The sequence below is a fragment of the Sorex fumeus genome, unplaced genomic scaffold, assembly GCF_029834395.1.
Source record: "Sorex fumeus unplaced genomic scaffold, SorFum_2.1 ptg000034l, whole genome shotgun sequence".
NCBI classification, from domain to species: domain Eukaryota; kingdom Metazoa; phylum Chordata; class Mammalia; order Eulipotyphla; family Soricidae; genus Sorex; species Sorex fumeus.
The window spans coordinates 33,001,970-33,021,038 of NW_026606091.1; the positions used below are offsets into that span (position 1 = coordinate 33,001,970).

The following is a 19,069-nucleotide window of genomic DNA, read 5'->3' on the forward strand; positions in this document are numbered from 1 at the left end:
TCCCCAACGGGTAACTCTGTGCCGGTTCTGCTGGGGGTGTCCTGCAGGCAAAGCCCTTTCTGGAAACTAGTTCTAAGCCCCGATGTGGGAAGCCCGTGAACCTACACAGCGGGCAGAGCTGGGCCTGATCTCTGAGTCTGAACCGGAGCGCGAGCACTGTCTGCTTGTTGAGCATCCCAGAGGCCAGAAAGCCACCCCCTGAGCAAGGCTACGTTTCCCAGCTTCCTTTGCATCCAAGTGTGTGTGTGTGGTGGTGGGGGGGGGGGAAAGCTGTGCCCATAGACAGTGGCCAGTGGCCTAGAGGTAGTCAGGAGCAAGCATTTCAGAGGTGGCCTTGCCTTCTCCATCCATCTCTTTCTCTTTCTGCCAGGCAGAAGCAAAGGCCCAGGAGACGAAGGGGGGATGGGAGGGTCTAGGGATGGCAGAGCTGCGAGATTAAAGGAGCGGGTACCCTGTTGAAGCCACCTGCAGTAGGTAACAAGTCTCTGCTGTGCTTGGGTTGGGGGGGGGTCTGGTCCCGTGGCCAGGACCCTCCAGGGCAGGGAAGCGGGACGACGGAGCAATGAGAGACGAAGGCACTGCGGTGTGGAACAAGCCGGGTCTGTTCCGGGGAGCGGGCAGACACACAGCCTCCACTGTGTGGGCCCCGGGACGCAGGATCAGCTACAGGGATTGTTCCCAGGGGCCCTGGTGTTGCTGACGCTGCTCTCAAAGGAGGAGTGGAAGTTGTGGATGGTTTCCTGCAAGAGCTGCCTCTCGCGCCCCTGCAGAAGAAACGGAGAGAGAGAGCCTCGTTAAATCTTCCAGCCGCTGGTTCCTGCGACACAGCATCGTTCAGACCCGAAAACCCCACAGCGTGTTGGGGAAAGTAGCGGCGCTCGCTGAGAGGATGCCGCGTTTAACAGGAATGGAGTGGGCCAGCAGCTCCCGCAGGGGCAGGACCACAGCCTCCCTGGGCTCCTTCTGGTACAGCGGCCGCCAGGAAAGGCTGGAGAGGCTGTGAGTGACGGACCCGGTGCCTCTCAGGTGATGAGCAGAGCCGTACAGCAGGGCTGCCTGGGCTGGTCACACAGCATGGAAGGGAGCGCTCCCCTTGGTCACCCTCAGGCCTCCTCCTGCCAGCCGTCAAACTTCCAGAGGGTCCCGTGGGAGCTCAGTCTCCTGCCGCAGCGTAACAGAATGAACTGCCCTCGGCCCACTCCTGTCCCCAAGACACCAGAATCCTCTTCACAGCAGCCCCCCCCCCCCCCGTCACCCCACCGCTGTAAGCTACCTGCCTCCACACTCCCGACCTCCACCAGGAGTGGTCTCTGAGTGCGAAGCCATGAGTGAGCCCTGAGCACCACCCCGGTATGGCCCCCCAGATACAAACGAAAACAAACACGGCATAAAAGCCCTTGGTCTCTCGTATGTGGCACTGAAAGAAACACAGGAAGGGAATAACAACCGCCAAAGGCAACAGAGTCTGAGAACTGGTCTACAGAACTGGGCTTACGGGGGGGGGGGGGGGGGGTGGAGGGGGCGGGTACGCCTGGCATGGGCAGGAGGGGAAGTTGGTGGAGGGTGTAGGCTGGAGCAATAGCACAGCATGTAAGGCGTTTGTTTGCCTTGCACATGGCCGACCCGGGTTCAATTCCTCTGCCCCTCTCGGAGAGCCCAGCAAGCTACTGAGTATCTCGCCCACACGGCAAAGCCTGGCAAGCTCCCTGTGACGTATTCAATATGCCAGACACAGTAACAACAAGTCTCACCATTTGTTGTGAGATGTTACTGGTGCCCGCTCGAGCAAATTGATGAACAACGGGAGGGCAGTGCTACGGTGCTGCAGTGGTGTTGGAACACTGTGTGCATGCAACTCTACCATAATTAACAGTATTGTCAGTCAATATTTTTGCCTTCAAAAAAATTGGGGAAAAAAATAAAAATTAGAGCCAAGGCATTCAGACAGAAAGGCACTTGCCTCAAGTGTGGTAGACCCGTGGATCGATCCCAGCACCACAGGGGGTCCCCCAAACCCCACCAGGAATGAACTTTGAGCTCAGACCCAGCAATAAGCCTGAGTACGGCTGGGTATGGTCCCAAAACAAAACAATGAAAACAATATATTCTCCACACACACCCCCCCATCAAATTAAAAAAAAATTCAAAAACCAAAGTGATGGTCCTCAATACTGACCAAAGTGCAGGGCTTTTGGCAATCAGACCCCACTGTGAGCCGATATCTCTGGCTCCTCTTGCAAAGTGCTTTGGGACCCAGGACCATTTACCTTCACTTACACACTTTGATTCTGTTTCCCCGTTTCAGACACCTACCCTGAAGACATAACTGGATGCCTTACGCAGGAAGCTGCCCACCACAGCAGAGAATTATGGAAAGCCTGCAGATCCACATATCCAACAAGTAGGGGTGTACCCAGAAAAGTCATTTTAGTTCATCTATGCAAGTTTATCGTGTGGACGAGAGTGCCTAATGATGTAGGTAACAGCATATATTTAATGTTAAGCAAAGAAAGTAGGGTGTAGAATTATAGATCCAAATTTATCCCGGGCACAGAAAGAAAAACCTTTGGCACAAAGCACTTCCGAGAAGCACTGGCAGATTCTGAGTAGCTGGACTGTGATTCCTCAAAGAATTCTTGTCCCTTTTTGGTACCATGCAAATTTAGCAATAAAAAAAAAACCTATGTAGCTTTTTGATAACCACACAAAGGAAAAGAAAAAGGGACTAGAAAGAAGCAATGGCTTGGGCCCAACTACAAGTGAAAGCCAGGTCATCATCTCTGCTTAAACATCTCTCATACTGGCTGCCTTGGGATGCAGAATGCAGCTCTGGGTATGTGGCTTGAGGGCCAGGGCAGCAGGGCCAGCACGGTGCTGACGTTCGCATGGCTCAGCCAGGCTTTTTATGATCACCATACAGAAACACTCTAGGCTCTGGGGAATGGAGCCATAGTACAGCGGGGAGGGTGCTTGCCTTGTACGCAGCCAACCTGGGTTCAATCCCTGGCATCCTATATAGTCCCTGAACACCACCCAGAGTGATTCCTGCAGAGCCAGGAGTAACCCCTGAGCATCACCAGGTTTGGCCCAAAAATCAAGAAAGAAAGAAAGAAAGAAAGAAAGAAAGAAAGAAAGAGAGAGAGAGAGAGAAAGAAAGAAAGAGAGAGAAAGAGAGAAAAAGGGAAGGAAGGATGCAGGGAAGGAGGGAAGAAAGGATGAAAGGAAGAAAGACAGAAGGAAGAAAGGAAGGAAGGAAGAAAAATAAGGAAGAAAGGAAGGAAGGTAGGAAGGAATAAGGAAGAAAGGGACAGAAAAGAAAAAAGGAAGGAAGATGGAAGGAAGGAAGAGTGAGGAAGGAAGGAAAGAAGGATGAAAATAAAGAAAGAAAGAAAGAAAGAAAGAAAGAGGGAGGAAAGAAGGAAGAAAAGAAGGAAGGAAGGGAGAAAAAGGGAGCAAGAAAGGAAAAAAGGAAGGAAAGAAGAAAAAGAAAGAAAGAAAGAAAGAAAGGAAGGAAAGAAAGAAAAAGGGAAGGAGGGAAGGAAGGATGGAGGGAAGGAGGGAAGGAAGGATGGAGGGAAGGAGGGAAGGAAGGATGGAAGGAAGGAAGATGGAAGGAACAAGGAAGGAAGGAAGAAAGGAAGGAAGGAAGGAAAAAATAAGGAAGGAAGGTAGGAAGGAATTAGGAAGAAAGGGACAAGAAGGAAAGAAAGAAGGAAGGAGGATGGAAGAAAGGAAGGAAGGGTGAGGAAGAAAGGAAAGAAGGAAGAAAAATAAGGAAGAAAGAGGGAGGAACGAAGGAAGGAAGAAGGAAGACAGAAAGGAAGGAAAGAAGGAAGGAAGGAAGGAAGGAAGGAAGGGAGGGAAGGAGGGAGGGAGGGAGGGAGGGAGGGAGAAAAAGGGAGCGAGGAAGGAAAGAAAGTAAAGAAGAGAGAAAGAAAGAAAGAGAGAGAGAGAAAGAAAGAAAGAAAGAAAGAAAGAAAGAGGAAGAAAGGAAGGAAGGAGGGGAGGGATGGAGGGAGGGAGGGAAGGAGGGAGGGAGGGAGGGAGGGAGGGAGGATGGATGAAGGAAGGGAAGGAAGGAAGGAAAGAACAAAGGAAAGAAGGAACAAAGGCAGGAAGGAAGGCGACAGATGGACAGACCGACAAATGTCAGTGTCCGGGGGCTGCCTGCACCTCCCAGCCCAAGGCTCGGCTGGTGCTGCCGGGGAGTGCCAGGGCCCAGCGGCCCTGAAGCTGCGGGGAGATCTCCAGGAAGCCGCCCTCTGCCTGCGGACTCCTCTGCCCCTGCTGAGCAGCAGCCCCGGGTTTCCAATGGGGCGGCTGTGCTCCTGCCACACTGAACTTCCCCCGTTCACACCAGACGCAGCTTCTCCCCTGCACAGCCCTTGCCGGACCAGCCCCCCAGTTCCCTGGGACTACACAGTCAGAGCAGGCACAGATGGGGTGGGAAGACGGTCCAGGGGTGCCTCTGTCTCTTGGAGCGGAGGTGGTGAGCTGGAGGCCCCAGGGAGACCCCTGATGCACACACGGTGCCTCTCCCCCTGTGATGGGGTGGGCAGGGGACTCTCAGCGTCCACCGAGGTCTTCAGATGTCTTCAAGACAGGATGGGGGCCTGGGAAGCTGCTGTGGCCGACAGCTTGCGTCTCTGTTCTCTGCACTGTGAGGGCACCAGAGAGGGCCCTGGCCAGAACTGGCCCTGCCAGCACCCGACCTCGCCCCTGCCCCCCCACCCCCATGTCCAGCCTCCAAGAGGTAGGAAACACACTTGCACTGTCCAGATTCTGTGTGGTGCCGTCTCAACTCAGCACAGGCCGTCCGGGTGGCTTCCCTTGCCGGGGCCTGCCTGGAGAGAATGCAGACCGCTGCAGGGACAGAGGGGCAGCTGGCCTGATATGGGGAAAATGCTCAGGGAACCGGCTTCCTGTGCAGCGGGCCTCTGCGTCCCTCCATCCACCCTGCCAATATAGCCGCACCTCCCCAGGCTGGCACACGGGCAGGAATGCTTCGCTTTCTGCCATCCACATCCACATTCTGAAAGCCACAGCCACAGAGGGTTGCGGGGAGGTCCCAGAGGCACTAGCACCTCTGGACTCCGGGCCAGGCATGGGTGACTCCCTGTCAGGGCTGCCTCCCTCCTGCAGACCCGACTGACTGACCCCAGGCTCCCTCCTCCATCCCTGCCTTGGCTCAGACATCCGCCCCGCTGAGAAGGAGAGGGGGGGCCCTACAGCTCCTGAGTCTTGGCCCCACCCCAGCCCTGCTCCCCTGCTCCCCTACTCCCCTCTCCCTGAAGCCCTCACCCACCTGAGCAGGTCACCCAGAACCACCCTGGGAGCAAAAGAGAAACAGAGAGAGAGAGAGAGAGAGAGAGAGAGAGAGAGAGAGAGAGAGAGAGAGAGAGAGAAGGAGAGAGAGAGACCGAGAACCAGAAAGCTAGAGAGAGCCACAGAAACCAAGAGAGAGATACAGAGAGACAGAGTGACAGACCCAGAGAGAGCCAGAAAGAAACAGAGAGACAGAGCCACAGAGAGCCAGAAACAGAGAGAGAGAGAGAGAGAGAGAGAGAGAGACAGAGAGACAGAGAGACAGAAAGAGAGAGAGGAATATATGTGGCCAGCACCAGAGTGCATGCATATGCATGTGTGTGTGTGCTTGTGTATACATGTGTGTACACATAAACATACACCCATACATCTTCACATGGGTGAAGCCCGTGCTTTCCTGCAGACTCAGCTCCGGCCTCCGCGCCCCTCCAGGCCTTTGATGCCCCCCAGGGTCGTGGCACCCATGCTTCTTTTGCCCCATGGTCACCCCGCTCCCCTCTTCCTCCCCGCAGTGCCTACCAGCCCCAGCCTCTACAGTCCCCAGGGCCTCTCCCCCGGAGCATCCCCGGCACAAGCAGCCTCTCCCGTGTGTCTCCTTGCGGGTTGATGAGGTGGCAGGACGGCAGCAAGGTCGGGACACACACTCAGGGCGCTGATCCCGGCTCTGCCACTTACTGGCTCGGGCCAGTTCTTTGACCTCTCTGTACCTCCGCATCCTCATCTGAACATGAACCAAGCTCGGGCGGTGTGTTTGTCAGGATTAACGGAACGACCAGATGGGACGTGCTCAGGGCTCTGAGCAGAGATCGCCTGGGACTCCGCAGACGAAGGGCGGCTGTTCACACACACAGCTACGCTCCCGAGACTGCAGAGCTCCTGCAGGTGAATCCACCTTCCGAGCCTCAGCCCCTGGGTGTCAGCCCTCCCCAGGAGCCTTGCTGGAGACCGGTCTGAGCCTCGGGCTGCCTGGGCCCCGGAACGGGGGAGCCACGTGGAGGTGCGGGCCACTTAGAGAAGAAGAGAGCAAATAGTGAGGTCGGGAAGGAAAAGGCTTCGCCTTAGGATTATGCTCAGCAAATTGAGTCAGAAGGAGAAAGACAAACAGTGGGTGATGTCATTCCCCCGAGATGACGAGGACACACCAGCAGAACCAAACCCAAACAGAGCCCTGGGTTCTGACGGCAGAACTGGGGCGACGGGGTGGGAGGAGGGGTCCGGAGGTGAGGGGGCTGCAGTGGGACGCGGGACGACTCTGCCCCCAAAACACAGGCAAGTGTCGTAAGCCAAGGTCGTTGCCACCCGCAACGCGACATTAGTTGAGCTGAAGCATCTTCCCCTTTAGAACATGCCCAGCCTGGGCTAGGGAAAGAGTGCAAGGCGTAGGGAGCTGGCCTGGCACGCAGCAGACCCCGTCTGATCCCTTATGGTCTGCCGAACGTGGCCAGGAGCAATTCCTCAGTGCAGAGCCAGAAGTACCCCCGAGGGTTGCTGGATGTGACCCAAAAACAAACAAACAAGGAAGGAAGGAAGGAAGGAAGGAAGGAAGGAAGGAAGGAAGGAAGGAAGGAAGGAAGAGAAAGAAAGAAAGAAAGAAAGAAAGAAAGAAAGAATTAAGAAAGAAAGGTGACAGGCAGACAGACAAACAATGGCTATGTCCCAGGGTGAAAGAAAATAAGGAAGGAAGGAAGGAAGGAAGGAAGGAAGGAAGGGAGGGAGGGAAAGAGAGAAAGAAAGAAAGAAAGAAAGAATTAAGAAAGAAAGGTGACAGGCAGACAGACAAACAATGGCTATGTCCCAGGGTGAAAGAAAATAGGGAAGGAAGAAAGGAAGGAAGGAAGGAAGGAAGGAAGGAAGGAAGGAAGGAAGGAAGGAAGAAAAAAAGAAAGAAAGGTGACAGACGAACAGACCAACGATGGCTATGTCCTAGGGCTGCCTGTGCCTTCCAGCCCAGCCAACATCCCAAACCCCACCGGCAGGCAGGACCACGAGGTTCCAGGGGGTTGGAATGCTGCCCGGGGACACTGTGCCACCGCAGGCCAGAGCCCGTCCACAGCCTGAGTGCGCCGGCACATGGCTTCAGTTGACTGGAAGAAGCGCCACGGGGGTTGGTGATCTCGAGGCGGCGCTAAGCTGCGGGACGCCGGGACAGGGCAAGGACAGTACCTTGCCTGCGTTCAGTTCTGAGATTGCCGCCAAGATCTGCTGCCGGGATCCATCCGTCTTGATGCCCAGCTCCTTCAGGTCACCGTCGGTGAGGGTGAGGAAGGCCTCCATGTCCACCTGGGGTGGGGGAGAGGGGGGGGTCACGTTCAGCTCCTTCCCCATGCCCCCAGTGCTGGGATCAGGAGCTGTCTCGGTGCCCACCGGTGGCAAGTGCACTAGGAGGGAACCGCTCTCCACTCCTGACTCAGCACTGAAAGTTTAATTGGAATCACGGCAAGGATGAGCACTGGCTAGTGCCAGCCCCAGGGGTGCTCAGGACCCCCAGGGCATTGGCAAACAACAGCCTGGAAATAGAGAAGAAGAGGCAGCCATGACTCAGACAGTTGGGACAGCCGGTGGGGGTGGGGATGGCGGCAAAGTCTCGAGGTTAGAAGGGGGATGCCGGGATGGTGGTCCCTGGAGCACTATGGGGGACAGTGCAGAAAAGGTGGGTCTGGGGAGGTACTCACCACGCTTCCCTCTCCCAGGACAAGAGAGAGGCAGACTGTGGAAAGACAGAGAAAGTCAACAAGCAGGGCCTGAGAGAAAGTTCCATGAGCTATGTGAGCATTGTGCATGCGGGGGATGGGGCTCTGATCCCCAGGATGGCACAGTGAGGGGGAGAGGGAAGAAGGGAAGGAGGGAAGGAAGGAAGAAGGGAGGGAAGGAGGGAGGGAGGGAGGGAGGGAAGAAGGAGGGAAGGAGGAAAGGAGGGATGGAGGGAAGAAATGAAGGAAGGAGGGAAGGAGGAAGGGAAGGAGGAAGGGAAGAAAGGAGGGAAGGAGGGAGGGAAGGAAGAAGGAAGAAAGGTGGGAGGAAAGGAAGGAAGGAAGGAAGAGAGGGAGGGGGAAGGAGGAAGTAGGGAGGGAGGAGAGGAGGGAAGGAAGGAGGGAGAGAGGGAAGGAGGGAGAGAGGAAGGAAGGAGGGAGGGGAGATGGAAGGAGGGAGAAGGAAAGAGAGAGAAAAGGAACGAAGCAAGGAAGGAAAGAGAGGAAGGAAGGGAGGGAGGCAAAAAAGAAAGGAAAGGAGGGAAAGAGAAGAGAGAAGGAAGGAGAAGGAAGGAGGGAGGGAAGGGGAGAGGAAAGGAAGGAAGCGGCAAGGCCTCAGCTCGCCTCACAGCACAGTAAGGGCACCTCTGGCAGGAACTCCAGGCCCTCCCTCTGTGCCACCTGATCCCCAGGGCCCAGGGGCGGCTGTCAGTGAACAGAGACCGCAGCAAACCCACCGGGCGCACGCCCTGCCTTCCCCTGGAAACGCTGAAGGGGCCCATCCCAGCAGGCCTGGGGGAGGTGCACCCACTGATTGGCCCCCTGCCCCCCGCAGCCCAGCTGAAGGAAGGGGGAAAGAGGGGACGAGTCACAGCACGCGTCCCCGTGGGAAACAGAGGCACTTCCAGAGTCAGAAGCGGGATTTCCCGAGAGCAGGCGGGGCCTCTCCGTGTCCTTTTCCGGGCAGAAGAACACACAAGCACGAACGCACAAGCCCCTCACGCTGGGCAGCCTCCTGGGCCAGGAGAAAGCACATGGCTGAGGTCTCGCCCAGCAGCAGGCCTGGGTGCGAGGCCCAGTGGCCAGGCCGGCAGGGGAGCCTGGGGCCAGCGCCTGCTCCTGGAGCCAAAGCACCAAACTCCTCAACAGCACCAGCACCGGCTCAGGGATGCTCCCGGCTGCAGGAGTCACACCCGTTGCCATGGCCTGCACTGGGCGCCAGAAGGTTCCAAAGCAGCAACTGAACCCCACTTCCTCCAGGGGCTGATGGATCAGCAGAAGGGGGTTATTTGGACAAAAATGGTAAAAAAAAAAATCTTAATAGCTTCCTGGGAGACAAAGCACTTAGTAAACACTAAGTATGAGATAGCCACTGATTCTGGGGATAGCCTCAACGTTGGTTCTTTCTCATCCTCACAGTCCGGCCCCTCCTCGTTGCTGGAACCAGGGTCCAGCCGGTTGGCCTCACAGAGCAGCTGCTTCTGGACGCCACATAACAACAGGACCGGGCCTCATGCGACAGGGCCTCTACCTGACCTGCAGCTTGCTGCCCTCTCTGACCCCTGAGAACTCAGTGCAGCAGACGCCCCTCTGCTAAAAGCACCTGCCCGCTGAAGGCATGGCTGGGTGTGTCCCCCTTGGGCTGTGATGGCCAACACAGCCGTGAATCTTGCCAAGGAGCTTCTGTACAGACACAGCTGTTGGTTCTCTGGGCCACAGACCGGGCAAGGGGGATTCTGTGTGGTGTGTGTGTGTGTGTGTGTGTGTGTGTGTGTGTGTGTGTGAACAGTATCCAACAATACATGGCTGGTCCATGCAGAACTGCCAAACGGCAGCTGGGAGGCAGGTTTCAGTGCGATGGGGTGAGCCTCCAAGCAGACAGGGACTCTGTCGGATGAGTTCTAGGAGACGGTGAGATCCAGACAGGCCTCAGAGATGCACTGGCCCATGCTTTTCACCTGCTCTCACCCCCTTTGCTTCAGCCGTCCCCTTCCATGCGGCTGCTTTCAGGGTGGACGCACCCTTTGCGGAGCCGGAACCAGGCTCATGACAAGAAGAGTTCCGTTCTGACAGAACCAGTCGGAAGGTCCCCAAGCCCTACTGTGACCCACTGAACAAGACGGGCCCAGCACCAGCTCTGTCTCCTGGGCTGTCTCCCAGGACCTGCCCCAGCGCTGGGGCATGGAACGACAACCTCCGTTCCCCATGGCCCTGTCTGTCACACGGCAGGAATCAGCACCGACACGTTCAAGAAGGACACTCTTACCTCCTGCTCCTCGAAAATGGGCTGGTACTTTTCAAGGGATAACTTCTTCAGGATTCCAGTCAGCTCATCTGTGCAGGGGGGGCAAAGCATACAGACAGACCCGACTCAGAACTTGGGGGACTGCCTGAGAACCAGGTGCTCAAACTCCCCTAGAAGTGCCATCTGACTCCTGATGGAAGTCTGAGGGCTCGGCTGGGAGCGTGGGCATGTGCAGGGGCTGGAGGGGAGCTGGAGGCTGGCCCGGGGCCCCTGCCCCCACACTCTGTGGGTCCAGGCCCTGGGCCGAGTGGCGCTGAGGACGAGGGTTGGGGTGTTTTATGAACCAGCCGGCCTCACTGCCACTATGGCCACCACCACCGCCAACGTCCGGGAGCCCCGGCTGCCATCCGCCCCAAGCAGCTCCGAACGCTCTCCCGGCCCTGAGGTTGCACCTGTGGGAGCTTCTCCCGCCAGCAAGGCCTCTGGCTCTCCAGAGAAAGAGTTTTAGGGGGGCTGGAGACTTGAATTTGGGGGATCGACTAAAGCCTCCCGAGGGAGGGCAGAATCTGAAGAGGCAGGGCCAGTAGGAAGGGATGTGTGTGCATGTATGTGTGTGTGAATGTGTATGTGTGTGAATGTGTGTGCGCATGTGTATGTGTGTGTGGTATGTGTGCATGTGTATGTCTGTGGCGTGTACAATTGTGTGGTGTGTGCATGTGTGTGTGCATGTGTACGTGTGTGGTGTGCATGTGTGTGTGCATGTATGTGTGTGCACGTGTGTGTACGTGTGCCTGTATGTGTATGTGGTGTGTGCATGTGTATGTAGTATGCGTGTGTGGTGTTTGTGTGTGTACGTGTATATGTGCATGTGTGTGTATATGTACGTGCGTGGTGCATGTGAGTGTGCATTTGTGTATCCGTACATGTAACCCACGCCTGCAGCTTCCAAAGCTCTCCCCCAGCACTTCTGTTCCGCCCAGAATCACTGCAGACTGTCAGCTTCCCTTTGAGGCGCTCCTCTCCCTCTCCCAATCCACAGACTTGGCAGGGCAGACCCCAACCCTGACCCTGGCCACCAGCAGGGGCCCCAGGAAACCTCAGTGGGAAAGCATCTATCCTTTAATCCCAAGGCCGCTGAGTTTGATCCCGAGCACTGCCCCCTGCCCTATGCTGAGTTCTGAGCTGGCTGAGAGATCACCTTTGGGGATTCCTGGCACCATCACCAAAAATAAAAAAGTGTGTGATCCCTCCGCACTGGAACCAAGTGCATACTCCCCCACCCCTGCCCTTGCCAAGTCATCACGGCAACAACCAAGGGAAAGGAGGGAAGATAAACCGGGCCCACCCTCCCAGGACACACATAGCTACAGTGGCCACACGCCCCAGTCATAGGGCCAAGGCAGACCAATGACCCTCACCCCAAGATTTTGCCCAATCTGCTAAGGATGGACCTCTCTCAGTTGGAGCTGCTAGTGACAGGAAGGAATCAGTGTGCGGAGGTTGGGGAGAGCCCTGCCACCCTGGAGAGCACCCCCCCATCAGTGGGAGAGGAGGACCCCTGGAGCAGTTGACAGGGACCCCCCATCCCACCCCACCGCACAGGAAGCCACACCCGACCCATTTCCTGCTTTCACTCTGGCTCAGCCCAGTGTGAAAGTCCTTTACCCGGAGCCAAGACCATGGGGATTTGCACAGACTCAGGGGGATACACACACCTACACACCTGGGGTCTGGGAAGCAATTCTCCAGGCGTGCGTGCGTGTGCGCGCGTGTGTGTGCTCACGCGTGCAAACAAAACTCCCCACTCCTCCTGCAACACCGATTTGCAGGAGGCTGTAATAGCTTTAGCTCAACGAGCCCCAAAGCAAGCGTGGGGACAGGAGCGGGGGCGGCCGGGCTGTCAGCCTGAAGCTTTCAAAGCCGGCCCAGAGCCGTGAGGGTGACCGAGGAGGTCACGGTGGAATGCGGGAGGGGACTCACCCTCGTCGGTGATGGTGCCACTGCTTGAGCCCCCACTGCTCCGGGACTGCCGGTGGGACGAGGAGGAGGACACTGAGGACTCGGCCGCGTGGCCCTTGGGTGACGGGGAGGGGGTGAGGGTGGGGGGAGGTGCTCTTGGAGGCGCTGGAGGCCCCCGACGGAGGCCGCTTGTTCAGCTCCAGCTTCTGTGGGTCAGACCAGACAGACATCCGTGCCATCAGCCGCAGGGCAGAGGCCACACTGACCACCTCTCCCTCCACACTCAGGAGGGCCAGACCTGCCTCAGGAAACAGACCAAGCAGCAAGCACCTTCTGAGCGCAGTGCCAGGGGAAGCAGAGGTGGGTGGGGAAGAGGGGCGCCCACTGTATTGGCCAGCATCCCGTCCTGCTCTCCACTATCCCTGCCCCGAAGGGAGAGTGCAGGTTATCAGCTACCCTTGATGACCGCATAGAGACGGCCCGCACCCCGTCTCTGGACCAAAGAACGCCCTCCTACATGCAGGTGGTTTAGCTTTGTTGATCTTTTTCTTTAAGCCTTTTTTCATTTTTTTTTAACCTACCATCAGCCCCACACATACTTGTGGTTAGTTCCAACCACTGAGCAGTCCTACTAACCCCTGTTTTCCCTGGCCATGGATATTTTATATATATATATATATACATATGTATATGTATACTTAATATATCACTTGACATCCTGTTACTCATCGATTTGCTTGAGGGGCACCAGTAATGTCTCCATTAGACCCTGTCGCGTGCTAGTGTAGCCCAATGGCGTCTGCTTGTTCTACGAACACGAAGAGCCTCAAACCGATTGTTCAGTAAATACTTTATATATTTGTGGCATTTGCGGCCGCGCGACCTGTTATTCTCTAGTTCTCGCTCTCAGAGAACCTGACAGGCTACTGAGAGTATCCTGCCCGCATATATGCCTGACTGGGAACACCTGTAAAGGTGATTAGAGGCTGCTCCAAAAGCCTCCTTCCCTCTCGGAGAGCCTGGCAAGCTACCGAGAGTATCTCGCCCTCATGGCAAAGCCTGGCAAGCTACCCGTGGCGTACTCGGTATGCCAAAGACAGTAACAATGATGGTCCTCATTCCCCTGACCCTGAAAGAGCCCCCAATATGTCATCGGGCTACAGTAGCACGTGACAGGGACGAATGGAGACATTACTGGGCCTGCTCAAGCAAATCAATGAACAACGGGGTGATAGTGATAGATATACCACAAATATCTTTAAGCCTTTTTATTCTGAAATATTTTTTTTTTACTTTTTTGGGTCACATCCGACGATGCTCAGGAATTACTCCTGGCTCGGCACTCAGGAATTAGTCCTGGCATTGCTCGGGGGGCCATATAGGATGCCAGGGATTGAACCAGGATGGCCGCATGCAAGGCAAACGCTCTACCCGCTGTACTATCGCTCAGCCCCCCCCCCCCCCCCGAAATGATCTTAGACTGACTCAAGAGTGGCCCTGACAAGACAGAGCTCCCGTGAGCCCCTCCCTCTGGTCCTGCCATTGTACCCAGCCCCAGAACGACTCTCCAAAGGAAGAAGGGGACCCGAGACCCCAAGGCTCACCATACTATAGATGGCCAACTTCACTCCCACCCCTGCTGCAGCCCAGGGCCCATCCTGCACCCCATGCACCCACACCAGCTGCTCCTCTCACCTGGTGGTTTGTGACTCAGACATCCCGCAGGGTCCTGCCCAGCTCTCTGCAGACAGACCCGTCACCAGGTGTGCATGGGGGCAGCTGGCACAGCTGGCACAGAGCTGACATGCTGTTCTTGGGGCATCACACTGGCGGGCAGCTGGGAACCCAGGGCTCACTGCCACATCTGCCCCTTTCATGCTGTGGCTTGGGGTTGGGTGGGCGTTCACCACCCCCTTCCCCCTGCTCGTGAAGTCCCAACTCTTCCCTTAAGGCAGGAGCACTGGTTGGTGATGGTGCTGGGAGCGAAGCATCTCGCTTCTCCTGAAACTTCACCAGTGTCCTGCACTCTCGGCCGGGTTCTATCTGGACACTGAGGCCGCCATAGGGTTGGGGAGTGCGTGGCTCCCCAGACCCGCCTTATTTACTGCCTGCAGTGCTCCTGGGGGGAAGGACTGCTCCTTCTTCCTCATGATTTTATTAGGTTACTCATAGTTACTCATAGTAAGGTGGTCTCGTGGATAGTGAGTTTGGTCTTTGCACAACAATGCAACATCTGAGCATTTCTGTCTATGCTCAAATGCATAGTCTATGCAGTACTGCAAAAACATAAAGTATACATGTATATAAGGTAAAGGTAAAGGCCCTCCCGTTGATCATCGATTTGCTCGAGCGGCCCAGCAACGTCTCCATTGGAGACTTTGTTGTTACTGTGTTTGGCATATCAGATACATCATGGGTAGCTTGCCAGGCTCTACCCTGCGGGCGAGATACTCTCTGTAGCTTGCCGGGCTCTCCGAGAGGGGCGGAGGAATCGAACTTGGGTCGGCCATGTTGGCTGCGTGCAAGGCAAACTCCCTACCGCTGTGCTATCGCATGTATATATGCATAACTAAAATATATTAGTCTGCATTCTGTATTACATAGTGCACTGTATTCGATATTAGCATGTAAGCACATAAATTTATCTATAAAGTTGCTTAGATTGCTGCGTCATGGTCATCAGGCCCCTTCAGACAGGCTCCTGTGCCCCTTTTCACAAGTTCTTCATACTTTCATTGGAGGGAGCCTCTCTTACAGTGCACAGGAGAATACCAACTCTATACCTGGCAGTTTTGGGCAGGGGGTTGCTGAGACTGAACTCCAGCCCTCTGAGCATCCCCCGAGAGGTCAACTCGACTTTGAAAAGCATCTCCTTACTCTCTGATGCCATGGTGCACTCCAGGCTCAACCCTTGTCATCACTGGTCTAGAACCGGCACAAACCACTTCTCCAAGTGCCTGCTCCTTTATATTGAAAAATGGTGCTTAAAAACCCAAACCTGGGTGTGGGGTTGCTCACTGCTACTGGGGTGTCCCATCGAGGTTTCTCTTGGAGCACAGAACAAGGTCATAGGTGAAGGAGATGTGCCCCCCCAGAACCCCAATTAGCTCTTTGGGCAAATCATATCTGTCCATACATGTCTGTACATAAAACAGACATCGTTTAAGCCTAGCTTGACTTCAATTTGAGAACCACGGGGTTAATTTCTTCTGGGTTTATTTTTGGGGGGGTGTTTTTTGGTTCTCATGCGGCGATGCTCAGGGGTTATTCCTGGCTCTGTGCTCAGAACTTACTCCTAGAGGTGCTCAGGGGACCATACGGGATGCCGGGGCTAGAACCCGGCTTGGCCGTGTGCAAGGCAAGCACCCTACCTGCTGACTACCTCTCCAGCCCCACACGGTTCATTCTAGCACTTCCCTTTCAGTCTCTAAAAGTTAAAACTTGGGCTCAATACATGACAGTTTCAGAACTGCTCATTCATATCCGGGGAGGTGGGGGAATGTAGCTGTGAGATGTATATATTCACTTTCTCACACAGGGACAACCAATTATTCCAGCCCTTTTGGCTGAAACAACTACTCTTTGCAGAACTGTCTTTGCACCATTTGTTTAAAAAATGGCAGCTGACCACTGCTGTGTGGTTTTATATTGGCCAGTCTAGTCTATTCCACTGATCTATGTGTGCTCTTTCACCGAAACCTGACGGCAGCTTGGCCATAAATCCTGAAGCTAGAGAGTCTGAATTCTTCCAATTTCATTCTTTTTCATCATTCTTTTGGGTCTTGTTTCTTCACATTTTACTGAAAATTCAAGAGTCAGCTTCTTACATTCTGCGAGGGTTCTGACTGGGACTGTGCAAAATTTGTAGATCATATTGCAGAAAACTGGTATCTTCATATGGAAACTTCCTAATCATTTAAGCTTCTTTGATTTTATTCCTTTTGTTGCTTTCAATTTACACATTCTGCTCATAGCTTATTCTATTTCTATACCTAAGTACCTTTTTTAATAGCTTATTTTTAACACATAACACACTCCCAATGTGTTATTATAAGTCCTTTTTTTAATTTTAAATTTTAAAAAGGCAACTGTCATTTTAAATTGGCATTTGTATGCTGACATATTCCTGCTAGGAACCAACTCATGAGTGGTGCACAGAGTTTTTGTGCAGATTTTCTGGAGCTTTGCAAGCAGACAGGGATGCCACTTAAGGGCGGAGAGTTTCATATATTTCTTTCCTGTGTACCTCTTATTTCTTTTTCTTAATTTACACAGCTGCAGGGTCTGTGCAAAGCTGAGAGGCTCAGATGTGACAGAAACATCCTCGTCCCGGACCTCCAGGCCAGAAGCTCTCTCTCCCTCAGGCAGGAGCTTGGCCTGTTTTCCACCCATTTCAGGAGGTTCTTCAGCTTCCCATGAGCTGAGGGTTCTGACCCATGAACAGAGTTTGCACTCTTTTCTCCTGCATTTCCTTCTTTAATCCATTAATATGATGGATTATGTTGGTTTTCCTACTGCTGGATTAGATCTGCATTGCTGGGATGAACCCACTTGGTCAGAATGTATTACCCCTTAAAGTATCACTGAGTAATATTTTGTGGAGGGTTTTCATATTTATGTTTACAAGAGCTAATGGTCTGCCATTTTATTTTCCTGCAAAGCCATGAGGGTGCATCCTTATTTCCTATTACCAGGGAGAAAGGAACAGTTCGTAATGACAGAGAGATCTATTCTCCTCTGTGACTGTGGGTTTTTTTTTTTATTTCTAGCATTATCATTGTTTCTTACCTTCGTCTCTCTCCTGAAAAAGTCACTCACAGAATCCTTGTAGGTTCAAATTTCCCATTAGAGCCTTTAACACGAGTTTATTTTACTAGAATAACTTAAGTTCTTTTAAATACTCTGTCACGTCGTTCAAGTACCTAGGTGAACCATAACTCAGAACCTGATTTTGCTTTGTTCCTTGCCTCTCTGGACCTAATTTTGGTTATGAAATGAACACCTTGTGTAGGATAGGAAAAACAAAGATAAACAGCTTGTAGGCCTATATACACAACACTCCACGCCTTCTGCTAAGATGTGCTCCTTTGAGCTAACTACAACCTAGATTGAAAAAAAAAAAAAGAAAGCCCCTCTTGTTTGTTTTGAAAGACTGTCAACAAGCTTGCTATACTATTGGATTCTTCCCCCCAGCTTTTTTTAGAAAGATATTCCATAGGAAAGTTTCTGATTAAGCTAGAGATCATCACTCGGAGATGCCTGTAAAACAGACCTAGCCGGTCAAGTAAAAAAAGCGTGGTCCCCTGGTCCCCCATGGGCAGCACTGCTGGGGGAAGGGCAGCTAAATGCGATCACTTGGTCTGCTCCCATCGGAACCATCCCCAGTGCCCAGCGAGGCAGCCTGGCTGCAGGGGTGACGTCACTCCTAACCGTGTCCTGGATCCACACACTGGGGGCGGGGGGTGGGGTTGCTGTGGGGCTGGAGGAGGTTCCACAGTGGATGCACAGACTTGCCTCCCACAGCTTGAATGGTTTTCACCTTCTGCCTTCCGCTGCTGACACAAGAGCGTGCCTGAGCTTGCTGTGGACACGCATGACCCAGTTATCCCGGCCACTCTGGCCAGCAGCCTGGTCCCCCCAGGCCCAGAGGACTGCCTCCGTCCAGGCCCAAAACTGCCAGCCTGCAATTCGCTGGCCAAAACACGCGCTTTCAGTTTCAAACCACTGCATTTTTTGTGGGTGGGGAAGAGGAAGGTGATCTGGCCTGGGCCTGTGGGCAATCAGAGAGCTGGGAAGTTTTGACCCCTGGCCTGACCCCCTGCATCCTATGCCTCCTGGACAGACTCCTGCAGATTTGCAAACACAGACACCTGCCCCTACCCCTGACTACTGCTCCCCTGTAAGTCTGGCGGAGTGTGTGCCCCTGCAGCTGTGTATGACCCCTGCAGTTGTGACCCCCTGCAGGTGTGGCCCCTGAAACTGACTGAGACCCCCTCCCCCAGTTGTGACCCCCTGCAGCTGCCTGTATGCCCTGGCTGAGGCACTTGCCCTTCGCAAAGCACGGCATTCAGGGCTGTAGGCGCAGACTGAATCTTGAATTCTTCCCCAGAGTCTCTGAGAACTCTGGGAGCCCCAGGCTTGCTGCTGGAGCTTCTGACAGGGAAGTTTGGTCCCTGATGCTCTGACCTCGGGGCTGGCGGGCAGAGGAGAACACGTTTCCCAGACTTTCCCCTGAGAATCTCCCCCCTGGGACGCCGCTCGGAGCCCAGAACCCTGACTTTTCAATAAGCCCCTCAGGGTCCCAGGACGTGATTCTGCTGAAAAACCAAAAGTCAGGGGGTGGGTCAAGAGCCAGTCGCCTGGTTCCTGGGTTCTGACAGTCCTGTTCTCGGAACACACGGGTCCAAAGGCATCAAGAGACCCAAGAGTGATCCAACTTCCACCCAAGGAGAGGACTCCTAACCAGCACGCCCCAGAGGCTCATCCGAACCGAAACAAAATTTTAGACAACAGAGAAGAGGGAAACTACCAAAGCCCTGATGAGAGACTAACGGGAAGGAGTAGCCCGGAGTACCCTACAGCCGAGGCAAAATAATAATAATACATAATCAAATACAGTAATTATCTAAATCTGCTGAAAGAAATTGTATCAAAGAATCAGGGGAGACTTTTTTTCAAGAACTGAATTCAAAGAGAAACTTAATTGCACGGTTCCTATTACACCTGTGATTTGAGCCCAGTGGAAAAAATTGTGCTAATGTATAGGAGAGAGAAACTTTTTCTGGAGCTGTGGCCTAGAAGGAACCTGGTTATGTAGGTCCGAGGGCTTAAGGGAGTTTGAGTCACAGTT

At 54.1% G+C, this 19,069-nt stretch overlaps 1 protein-coding gene across 1 annotated transcript in view; it reads right to left on the reverse strand.

Annotated features, from left to right (window-relative positions):
- Positions 1 to 559: 559 nt before the first annotated feature.
- Positions 560 to 19,069, reverse strand: part of ANKS6 (ankyrin repeat and sterile alpha motif domain containing 6) — a 47,418-nt gene continuing 28,908 nt past the window's right edge. The window contains 5 exon segments of the mRNA XM_056117126.1: positions 560 to 764; positions 7,489 to 7,605; positions 10,282 to 10,349; positions 12,241 to 12,364; positions 12,366 to 12,425. Of these exon segments, the coding sequence (XP_055973101.1) occupies positions 660 to 764; positions 7,489 to 7,605; positions 10,282 to 10,349; positions 12,241 to 12,364; positions 12,366 to 12,425 (474 nt within the window). The 3' untranslated portion in view covers positions 560 to 659.